Here is a 12,449-nt window from a genome sequence, read left to right as displayed (position 1 = left end):
TCAAATGTCAGTGTTTTTGGTTTGATTATATTATTGAATTAAATTTATTATTATTATATTATTATTTTTTATGATTATTTATTAAATTATAATTTATGATTTCGTGTTTCAAGTTTTATCATACCCGGGATGTTTACTAGACTCTTGTTCGGACAGATTTCAGTGAGTTATTCCTAAAAATTACAGCCTACAATAAAAAACTACATATTTCCTAGCAAAAAAATGTACCGCTTTCAGCACAAAAAATCGGAAAGAATCATACCGCCGAGGAGGTTAAAGTGGTTGTAAAGGCTGAAGGTTTTTTACCTTCATGTATGCGCACTGTGCTCTGAATGGATGGACAGCACACTGAAGTATGATGTCCATTGGGAGTGCTGAACCGCAATGTCATTCAAACGGCCAGAGAGAATGAACCTGGTGGGAAGGCTGTGTGTAGATGGAAGCGGTGACAGCACGCCGCTGAAGGGCATTTTTTAAGGTACGTCTGTCATAATGTGCTAGTATGCAGTGGATACTAGCACATTTTGGCTTAAACCGCCCGGGGGCCCAAATTGTTTTTTAATCGTGCTTTTAAATCTAGGGGAGGTGCAGAAAAGGCTGACCCCCCCGCTCCTGTAGGGTCTCTTGATCCATGTGACCAATTTGCCGCAGCCTCCTCGAAGCTGCTCTCAGCCATGGTCACAAGTTTGCCCCCACCACATACAACACAGGGTTCATAAACCTGTACTGTATATTATGACACCCACAGACCAGAGATTTGGGGAGAGAAGAAGAGTGCTAGAGCCTGCTGAAGGTAAGTAATAGAGCCTCTTCTGAAATCCCCTACACTTAAAGTGGTAGTAATGTCTGTTTTTATTTTAACTTACCTGTAAGTACTGTAAGTATCTCCTACATGTGCATCGTTTAGGAGACATTTACCTGTGTAGATCACCGACACGTGCTCTGAAGGAACCGCATGCCCGTGCCGTTCCTTCAGAGCTGTGTGCCTTGAAAAGTGACTCCTGCGCATGTGCAGTAGTGACGTCATCGCGGCTCGGCCATTCATGCCTTCAGGGCCCACGAACCCGGAAGGACGACTAAGTGAAGCCCTGTCAGGGATGACAACGCGCCGCTGGAGGGCTTTCGTTTTAAGGCAAGTTTCACATGATTTGCTAGTATGTGATTCATATTAGCACATTATGCCTTCTTTTTGCAGAGGAAAACTATTTTTTTTTCTACAGTTTACTATCCTTTTAACTTCTTGCCAACCGCAGATAGCCGAATGACGGCTACACTGCGGCCGGCTAGTTCTGGGTGGGCGTCGTATGACGACCTCCCAGAGCGCGCTCTCCTGCGCGCCCCCGGGGGCAGGCACCCGGCGATCTCCGTGATCGCTGTGTCCTATGGACGCAGCTGATCACGTGATGTGGTAAAAGGCCAATCACAGCGGCCATTACCCGTGTGATCAGCCGTGTCCAATGACACACTGATCACAGGGAAATGCAATTGCCGGTTCTCGGCTGCACTTTCCTCACACTGTCAGAGTGCGAGAAAAGTACTGCCGAGAACGGGCTGTTGTCAGAGCAGGAATCGGTACCGATCATCAGTGCCCTGATGATCGGTGCCCAGCAGTGCCGCCCACCTGTGCCACCCAGCAGTGCACCCACCAGTGCCCAGCAGTGTCACCTATCTGTGCCCAGAAGTGCCACCCACCTGTGCCCACCAATGCCACCCACCAGTGCCCATCAATGCAGTGTTGCCATTCAGTGCCCAGCGGTTGTGCCAGACAATGCCTAGCAGTGCCGCCAGTCAGTGCCCAGTAGTGATGCTAGTCAGTGCCACCTATCAGTGCTATCAGTACCCATCATCAGTGCCACCTATCAGTGCTATCAATACCCATCATCAGTGCCACCTATCAGTGCTATCAGTACCCATCATCAGTGCCACCTATCAGTGCTGCCTATACGTGACACCTCATTAGTGCTGCCTATCAGTGCCGCCTATCCGTGCCACCTTATTAGTGCTGCCTATCAGTGCCCTTCATTGCTGCCTATCAGTGCTGCCTCATCAACGCACATCAGTGAAGGAGAAAAATTACCTGTTTGAAAAATTTTATAATAGAAACAAAGAAACATTTTTTTTTCAAAATTTTTTGCACTTTTTTTGTTTATAGCACAAAAAGTAAAGCGCCCGGTGGCGATTAAATACCACCAAAACAAAGCTCTATTTGTGAGAAAAAAATGATAAAAATTTCATATGGGTACAATCTTTTAATGACCACGCAATTGTCACTCAAAGTGCGACAGCGCTGGAAGCTGAAAATTGGCCTGGTAAAGAAGGGGGTATAAGTGCCCGGTAGGCAAGGGGTTAAAGTATAACTAAAGGCAAAACTTTTTGTTTAGTTTTGGACGGAGCGGAGAGGGATTAGAGCCCGTCAGGCTTGCTGTCTGTTCCCCCGTTATGGAGATTTCCCCTCTCTTTGTCCTGTGTTACCATTATCATTGAAAGTGAAAGTAAAAGAAAATCTCAAATTTTGGGTTGTTCCCAGAAAAGTAACAGAGGGGAAATCTTCTAATAGGGACACTAGTTCTGGTGACTTGGGGGGGGGGGGGGGGCGCGCCCAAGGGATTCTCTTAATTTGCAGGGATTTCCTCTCACTTCCTGTTTTGGCTATGGGACAGGAAGTGAAGGAAAATCTCCCCAATAGGATACAGTCAGCCAATAAAAAAAAACTGTCAGGGGTTATTACACTCCCTTACTCTATCCAAAATTTAACCCCTTTAAGTCCAGACACTTTCACCCCCTTCCAGCGCAGTCCAATTTTCAGCTTTCAGCGCTATCACACTTTGAATGACAATTGCGCGGTCATGCAGCACTGTACCCATATGAAATTTTTATCATTTTTTTGAGACAGATAAAACTTTATTTCGGTGGTATTCATTCACAACTAGGATTTTTATTTTTTTGCTATATAAATGAAAAAGTCCCAAAAAATGTTTTAAATGTTTTTCTTATACAATTTTTCAAATAAATAATCTTTCTTCATAAATCTTGCCCAAAATGTATTCATCTATTTTTTTAATAAAAAAAAAAATAACCCAAATTAGTTTATAACCAAAAATTATAATTTTTCAAAAATCTTTTACATTTTTTTTTAATATATATTATTTGGAGTTTTTTTTACTACTGTCACCCTAGCATTACAGTGTCCATGGTGACACTGTACTACTTGTGGGGGGTGATTGAAGAAGATTTTTTTTTCTTTTTTTACACTGATTGCTTTTACACCCATAAAGGCTGTAAAAGCAATCATTTCTCTTCCTCTCTGGCTGCATTCTTGCAGCCATTGACAAATACTGTGAGAGCTGTGATTGGTCACAGCTTGTCACATGGTACAAGACTGTTGTGAATAGCCCTGTACCATGTGACCCCTGATCAGTCACAGATTTCACAAGTAGTATGCAATGATGTCAGGAAGTGACCTCTTGTTTACTACTGTTCATGTGATCACTGATTGGCCAATCAGTGATCACATGAATTGGGACCTCACACAGAGGTCCTGTACAGCGATTGGTGTTTGTGGTCCTAGGGAGTGCGCACAGGCAGGGAACGCGGGTGACGTTTAGAAAGAGTTTGCATGTTCTCCCTGTGCTTGTGTGGGTTTCCTCCGGGTACTCCGGTTTCCTCCCACACTCCAAAGACATGCTGGTAGGTGAATTGGCTCCTGTCTAAATTGTCCCTAGTATGTGTATGTATGAATGTGAGTTAGGGACCTTAGATTGTACACCCCTTGAGGGTTAGGGACTGATGTGAATGTACAATATATATGTGAGGCACTGCGTAAATTGATGGCGCTATAGAAGTGCCTGCAATAAATAATAATAAACGTCAACCCGCTTCGTCAGCGCTCCCGTCTGGCCATCATGGGCCGGACGGGAAGTGGTTAAAAAAAAAAAAAAAGTTTTGCAAATAGTTCTGCTTTACCAAACATTTAATCCTGGCAGTGCAGGGAAGAAGGGCCTGACGTTGTGCCCGGAGTTGGGCTTTAAACTATATATCCAGTTGGAGTTTGAATAGCTAACCAAGTTTCCGTTCTTCCTGTAGATGTCCGGCGACGATCGCAGCGATAACGAAGAAGAAGACAGTGAGGAAAACGAGGACCAGCCATTGACCAATGGGGACGGCAAGAAGCCCATAGTAAATGGCCAACACGACCGTTAATTGCCAACGTCGCTGTGTGCATAGGTGCAGAGAAAGAGTTAAACACGTTTTACTTGATTATCTGCATTGGTTTTCCAGACAGACACTAAGCAGGGGAGAGGGGCGGGGGGGGCTGAAGCTGGAGAAGCACTATTCATCAGGAGGTGTATGGTCCTGATGGGACCAACTGCTTTCCAGAGGTGACACAGCCAAGTTCCAGTCCCAACCATAAACTAACACAAGAAAAAAAAAAATAGAATGAAGACCTTGTTCTGTGTGTATGAAGCAGCGAATAATTTCAAAAAAAAAAAAAAAAAAAAAAAGAACTTTTGTCCTGCTAAAGAGAAAGAAGAACAAATTATTCCGGCCTCCTCTGGAAATATAAAGGGTTAACTTAGAGTGTGTGTGAGGGATGTTAACAAGGTGATCTAGTTCCTTACTGCTTTCCGGACTGTTCCATCTGGTGGCAGCAATGGCTGACACCCGGTGGTGTTGGAGATCTACCGTTGGCCCAGAACAAGGCTTTCCCAAAATGCACCAGGGACACGGCGACGGCCACCGCCCCATATCAAGTCACAGAGTATTCTTCCCTGCCTCGAGGGGTTAACTCCACAGTGTTCTGAAAATGATGACACTGACTCCGCCTCCTCCTTGGCTCTATTTATACCACATCCAGGAACACAAGAGGAGCTCTGTATAGAATACACACAAGATTAGCTGTGTGCCTGCTGTGACTTCATCCAAGGAGGTGTGTGGGAGGGAAGGGGGGGCAGCCGCATGACTTTCTGCCAAACTGCTTCAGAGATGACCACAGTAAGAGCGGGCTATGGAGCTCGCCATTAAAACACATCATCCCCGGCTACGGAGCTCGCCATTAAAACACATCATCCCCGGCTACGGAGCTCGCCATTAACGCACATCATCCCCGGCTACGGAGCTCGCCATTAACGCACATCATCCCCGGCTACGGAGCTCGCCATTAACGCACATCATCCCCGGCTACGGAGCTCGCCATTAAAACACATCATCCCCGGCTATGGAGCTCGCCATTAACGCACATCACCACCGGCTACGTAGATCGCCATTAACACACATCACCACCTGCTACGTAGGTCGCCATTAACACACATCACCACCGGCTACGGAGGTCGCCATTAACATACATCACCACCGGCTACGGAGGTCGCCATTAACACATCACCACCGGCTACGGAGGTCGCCATTAACACACATCACCACCGGCTACGGAGGTCGCCATTAACACACATCACCACTGGCTACGGAGGTCGCCATTAACACACATCACCACCGGCTATGGAGCTTGCCATTAACACACATCATCCCCGGCTATGGAGCTTGCCATTAACACACATCATCCCCGGCTATGGAGCTCGCCATTAACACACATCATCCCCGGCTACGGAGTTTGCCATTAACACACATCATCCCGGCTACGGAGCTCGCCATTAACACTCATCACCACCGGCTACGGAGCTCGCCATTAACACACGTCACCCCCGGCTACGGAGCTCGCCATTAACACACGTCACCCCCGGCTACGGAGCTCGCCATTAACACTCGTCACCACCGGCTACGGAGCTCGTCATTAACACACATCACCAACGGCTACGGAGCTCGCCATTAACACACGTCACCCCCGGCTACAGAGCTCGCCATTAACACTCATCACCACCGGCTACGGAGCTCGCCATTAACACTCATCACCACCGGCTACGGAGCTCGCCATTAACACTCATCACCACCGGGCCTGCTTCCTTTAAAAAGAAAAAAAAAAGTGATTGCATTTTGGAACATGCTTCCTACAAAACATAAGAAACTTCCGTAAGCCAGCGAGCACACGTAAAGGTTGATTTACTAAAGGCAAATAGGCTGTTCGCTTTGCAGGGGGATTTTTCCCCAGAGCTTAGTGAATGTGGTGAAAGTTCACTTTGCAGAGAATACCCAATCACATGCAAGGGAAAAAAAAGAGGATTTTTTTTTTTTTTTGCCCATAATTGGATGATGATCAAGTCAGCACAGCTTCCCCACATTCACTAAGGGAATGGTAAATGTCCTTACAAAGTGCAGACTCCTTTCGCTTTAGTAAATCAACCCCATGGCGTCTCATAGTGACTTTGCCACGAATACCCAATCTCATGCAAGGAAAAAAAAAAAAAAAATAGTAGTGCTTGTATATGATTGGATTATGTTCAAGTCAGCACAGCTTCTCCACATTTACTAAGCGAACGGACAATGCCCTTACAAAGTGCAGACTCTTTTGCCTTTAGTAAATCAACCCCATGGCGTCTCATAGGGACTTTGCAAAGAATACCCAATCTCGTGCAAGGAAAAAAAAAATGTGTATTTTTGCTTGTATGTGATTGGATGATGTTCAAGTCAGCACAGCTTCCCCACATTCACTAAGCGAACGGAAAATGCCCTTACAAAGTGCAGACTTACTTGCCTTTAGTAAATCAACCCCATGGGGTCTCATAGGGACTTTGTAAAGAATACTCGATCTCTTACAAGGGAAAAAATATATATTAGTAGTGTTTGTATGTGATTGGATGATGTTCAAGTCAGCACAGCTTCCCCACATTCACTAAGCGAGCGGAAAATGCCCTTACAAAATGAAGACTCCCTTCGCTTTAGTAAAATAAACCCCATGGTGTCTCATTGGGACTTTGCAAAGAATACCTAATCTCATACAAGAAAAAAAAAAATTTGTATTTTTGCTTGCACGTGATTGGATAATGGAAGTCAGGTGATCACTTTGCAAAGGCATTGTGGGGAAGCTGTGCTGATTTGCATCATCCATTCATATACAAGCAAAAATGGTGTTTTTGTTTTTTTTCTTTGTGGTCGGTTGTTCTATGCAAAGTGAATTTTCACCGCTTGCACCAAGTTAAAGGACAATGTCCATGCAAGTAGAACAGCTCACTTGCCTTTAGTAAATCAACCTCACGGCGTCTCATAGGGACTTTGCAAAGAATACCCAATCTCATGCAAGGAAAAAAAAAAATAGTAGTGCTTGTATGTGATTGGATGATGTTCAAGTCAGCACAGCTTCCCTGCATTCACTAAGCAAAAGGAAAATGCCCTTACAAAGTGCAGACTCCCTTCACTTTAGTGAATCAACCCAATGTCGTCTCATAGGGACTTTGCAAAGAATACCTAATCTCATACAAGAACAAAAAAAAATTTTTTTGCTTGCACATGATTGGATAATGGAAGTCAGGTGATCACTTTGCAAAGGCATTGTGGGGAAGCTGTGCTGACTTGCATCATCCATTCATATACAAGCAAAAATTGTTTTGTTTTTTTTTCTTTGTAGTCGGTTGTTCTATGCAAAGTGAATTTTCACCGCTTGCACTAAGTTAAAGGACAATGTCCATGCTAGTGGAACAGCTCACTTGCCTTTAGTAAATCAACCTCATGGCGTATCATAGGGACTTTGCAAAGAATACCCAATCTCGTGCAAGGAAAAAGAAAAAAATATTGGTAGTGCTTGTATATGATTGGATGATGATCAAGTCAGCACAGCTTCCCCATATTCACTAAGGGAGTGGAAAATGCCCTTACAAAGTGCAGACTCCCTTCCCTTTAGTAAAATAAACCTCATAGAGTCGCACAGAGACTTTGCAAAGAATACCTAATCTCATACAAGACAAAAAAAAAAAATCGTATTTTTGCTTGCACGTGATTGGATAATGGAAGTCATGTGCTCACTTTGCAAAGGCATTGTTGGGAAGCTGTGCTGTACCATTTTTGCTTGCATATGAGTGGATGATGCTTTTTTTTTTCTTTGTATGTGGTCAGGTGTTCTATGCAAAGTGAATTTTCACCGCTTGCACCAAGTTAAAGGACAATGTCCATGCAAGTAGAACAGCTCACTTGCCTTTAGTGAAGGAACCTCCATTGATTTTCATTGCTGTTGTGCTGATATAGAATTGGAATCTGGCACAGGCACTGGATTCGGAAGCCTCAAAGGAAACCTGTCATGAGAGTAACAAAGTGCTGATTTGTGAAATCTGCTAATGTCACTGGCAGTCGTAGGGACCTTAGTATGCAGATAAGGAGGTCGGAATTTTCCCCGACTTGCATAGCTGCATATTTGGAAAATCCGCGCTATCCTTGGCGCCATCTTTCATCCAAATGCATGTGACGACACCACGCTATTTGGATTGTCATTTTTTTTTGGTTTAGACACTGTAAAGGCACAGTGTACGCTTTATGAGCAGCAGCAAGCCCAACTCTCATTGACTACACATAGGCAGATAGAATGTGAAACAAACCTGCTCTATTTGTTTCAGTAAAGCAGTAAAGTCATTGGGGTAACAAAAGACCTCGTTCACACAGCTGCGACAATGCATACGCTGGTGCGAAGGGCCAACTTTGCCCGCATGGGACGCACAGGTGTTCCGTGCATCCCCGTGCAGCCAGTCCCATTCACGTCTATAGGGAATCCGCTACTTCCAACGCGACAGCTGTCCTGGTGTTGAGTGCACAGCCCTGAACGCAGACGGTGTGCGTTCGGGGCCGCACACCCGCGCGGTTGTCAGAACGGGAGCAGCCCCATTCACGTCTATAGGGACGCTGCTACTTCCAACGCGACAGCCGTCCTGGTGTTGAGTGCACAGCCCTGAACGCAGACGGTGTGCGTTCGGGGCCGCACACCCGCGCGGTTGTCAGAACGGGAGCAGCCCCATTCACGTCTATAGGGACGCCGCTACTTCCAACGCGACAGCCGTCCTGGTGTTGAGTGCACAGCCCTGAACGTAGACGGTGTGCGTTCGGGGCCGCACACCCGCGCGGTTGACAGAACGGGAGCAGCCCCATTCACGTCTATAGGGACGCCGCTACTTCCAACATGACAGCCGTCCTGGTGTTGAGTGCACAGCCCTAAACGTAGACGGTGTGCGTTCGGGGCCGTACACCCGCGCGGTTGTCAGAACGGGAGCAGCAGCTCTGTTCACGCAGCCACTGTGTCCCAGTCGACATGAATGGGACTGCCTGCACGGAACATCTGCGCACCCCCTGTGCGGGCAAGCACGGCCCTTGCACGGGTGTTCGCCGTATGTGAACGAGGCTTAAAAAGTAACCCAAGACAGGTCAAGATTTACAAGGCAAAAGGGCAGAGTGCAAATCGTAGTAGGCAGTCGTTCGTTCATGTTCGGGGCACTGTACATCACTTCTCTTTGCACCACCTGTTCCGCAGACCCCCTCGTTGGTGCTGAGAGACACCCAAAATGTCTAATGGGAAAAAGACGGCAACGTAAACACGGCTTTATCACGTACGTATAACATAGATGTGTTTTCATTTTAGTTCATTTCTAATACCCCTGAGAATCAGTTTCTATATATTTTTGCCTTTTGCTAAATGCTGTGACCTAAACCAGCATCATCCAAGCCTGTGCCTTCCCCTTCTGCTATAACTCCAAATCTTCGTTTAATTCAGTGCTGCCTTAATGTACATTTGGCTGCTGGTAAATGCAACTAGAGCCGCAGTCTTTGTAAAGGTCATCGGGCCTGCTAAGTGCTCTATTCAAGTTTTGTTAACCTGTTTGGCTTCAGGGCCAAAATACTTTTTTTTTTCTTTTTTTTTTTCTATTAATACTTAATAGAGTGGCAATTTTGGGTTTATCCCGAAAACATTATATAAAGACCAAAGCTTTGTGGATTGAAATAAAAAAAAAAAGATAACATTTCAGTTCAGTATTGTCTGCTGCAGACTGGTTAGGAGATAGCTGTTTTATGTCAGTGCTAAATAGTCTTTTACACACTAATTTTCTATTTGTAATTCTGTCCACTTGTAAATAAAATCGCAAATTGTGTTGGAGCCGCATATTGTACCTGTTATAAGAGGTGTGTGTTTAGATTTTGGTTTTTTTGTAAATTCTTTATTGAGCTTTGAAATAAAACAACAGAACAATACAGAGCACAATGGGAGTGAAAATGCGTGTTAGGCACATAAGGGAAGTATGGGATGGACAATGTTCATGACGAGTGCAAACCAAGTACATGAATACAATGATGTCAAAAGTGCCACCAAAGGTCGAACTCAACCTACATACAGACATTAAGTGACACACAAACTGGAGAGGGAGGAGGGGAAAAATGGGGGGGGGGTCTCAGCAATACTGTGTCTGGAGGCTGGGTGCAATCAGAGGAAGAAGGTTGTTAGAGGTAGCATTCACATGTCATCTGCCATCAAAACCTCATAATCCCAAGAGCACGTGCACCAGGTCCAGTGGAACCCCGTGCAGCAAAATGTTCCTTGAGTGCCGTTGCGAGGCCTTCCGTTTGGTGGATTTTGGAAATCCTGGAGAACCACAACATTAGAAATGGGGGAGTCTCCCGCTTCCAAAGGTTGGAATACAAGCCCTGGCAGCTTTGACCAAGTAAATGAGAAGGGTTTTTTCTTGTAGTGTTTCCTTGGCAAAGGGGTGAAATAAAGTACATTCCTGGTTGGATCAGTTCCTAGGTCAAAGTCTGCTGATTGGTTGACCTGACAGTAGTCCAAAAAGGTTGGAGTTCGGGGCATAACTAAAAAAAAATGTGAAGGAGGGTGCCTTCTGCTTCCAGGCTCCAGTGCAAAAGAACACCTTGAAAATCACTGAAGGGAATCTACCACTGGGCCAAGTTTTATACCCAATATCATGGTATATGCTGGCAATGCAGGAATAATATGCAAAGTATTGAATATCTGCCTTTTGAGTAGGTGAAAGGGTGGTATGTAAGTCCTTTTCCCACTTTAAGACAAAGGGAGGGACGAAATCTTCCTCCAGGAGAGTTAGGAACTTATATGCAGTAGAGAGCGCATTGGCAGATGGCGAAGAGTCCATGCGTGTGTTTTCGAAGAAGCAGGGTGATGACCTGTAGGGTCAAGCCTTTGAAGGAAATGGCAGAGCTATTGGAGACTTCATGGGTCCTGGGGAGAGTCAAACAGCTGCTGAATGGGTTTAAGGGCAGTGTCAGTGAAAAATTCTTGTACACAAAAGAGCCACTGGGACAGGAGTTGTTTGAAGCGATGGTTGGAAGTCCTGGTGGGAACCTGGGGTCTCCTAGAACAGGAGTAAGGCATGAGGCCTGAGGAAAAAAATTGGCAGTAAAATTAACCTGGTACCCTGAGGGTGGGGCCTACAAGAGGATGGAATTTAAAATCTGCAAGGTGCTTTTGGTGTAACCAAGAAGGCAGTGCAGCACGGCAGTATGCCATACATGGATTGCTCTAGGGGGATCCACAATTTATGATTGTAGTCTCTGCACCAGTTAATGACTTGTGCCAGATGGGTTGCTTGGCATGGAGAGGTAGGCATGTGGGATGTGGGGGTGTCAATTCGCCCAAATAAATTGGATGAATTCAAGTTTAGCATCAAGTCAATGAAACTCTTGGGATATTGATCTGGTCAGGTAAGTAGCAGAGGGGGTTGTTAATCAGTTTCAGCTGCTTTGGTGTTAATGAAATTAACAGGTGAGCTACAGTCAGGTCCATAAATATTGGGACATCGACACACTTCTAACATTTTTGGCTCTATACACCACCACAATGGATTTGAAATGAAACAAACAAGATGTGCTTTAACTGCAGACTGTCAGCTTTAATTTGAGGGCATTTACATCCAAATCAGGTGAATGGTGTAGGAATTACAACAGTTTGCATATGTGCCTCCCACTTGTTAAGGGACCAAAAGTAATGGGACAATAGGCTTCTCAGCTGTTCCATGGCCAGGTGTGTGTTATTCCCTCATTATCCCAATTACAATGAGCAGATAAAAGGTCCAGAGTTCATTTCAAGTGTGCTATTTGCATTTGGAATCTGTTGCTGTCAACTCTCAAGATGAGATCCAAAGAGCTGTCACTATCAGTGAAGCATGGTGGTGGTAGTGTCATGGCGTGGGCATGTGTGGCTGCCAATGGAACTGGTTCTCTTGTATTTATTGATGATGTGACTGCTGACAAAAGCAGCAGGATGAATTGTGAAGTGTTTCGGGAATATTATCTGCTCATATTCAGCCAAATGCTTCAGAACTCATTGGACGCTTCACAGTGCAGGTGGACAATGACCCAAAGCATACTGCAAAAACAACCAAAGAGTTTTTTTTAAGGGAAAGAAGTGGAATGTTCTGCAATGGCCAAGTCAATCACCTGACCTGAATCCGATTGAGCATTTCACTTGCTGAAGGGAAAATGCCCCAAGAACAAGCAGGAACTGAAGACAGTTGCAGTAGAGGCCTGGCAGAGCATCACCAGGGATGAAACCCAGCGTC

At 45.2% G+C, this 12,449-nt stretch overlaps 1 protein-coding gene across 1 annotated transcript in view; it reads left to right on the top strand.

Annotated features, from left to right (window-relative positions):
• The window catches only part of CERS3 (ceramide synthase 3), a 192,092-nt gene extending 182,074 nt beyond the window's left edge, over positions 1-10,018 (top strand). The window contains exon 10 of the mRNA XM_089655531.1: positions 4,084-10,018. Within this exon, the coding sequence (XP_089511657.1) occupies positions 4,084-4,200 (117 nt within the window). The 3' untranslated portion in view covers positions 4,201-10,018. The remainder of the gene's footprint in view (positions 1-4,083) is intronic.
• Positions 10,019-12,449: the final 2,431 nt, after the last annotated feature.

This window comes from Staurois parvus, unplaced genomic scaffold (assembly GCF_062004578.1).
Source record: "Staurois parvus isolate SC_StPar_1 unplaced genomic scaffold, SC_StPar_1.0 ptg000845l, whole genome shotgun sequence".
NCBI lineage: Eukaryota > Metazoa > Chordata > Amphibia > Anura > Ranidae > Staurois > Staurois parvus.
Note: the sequence above shows the minus strand (reverse complement) of the source record. Positions and strands in the feature narration are given on the sequence as shown.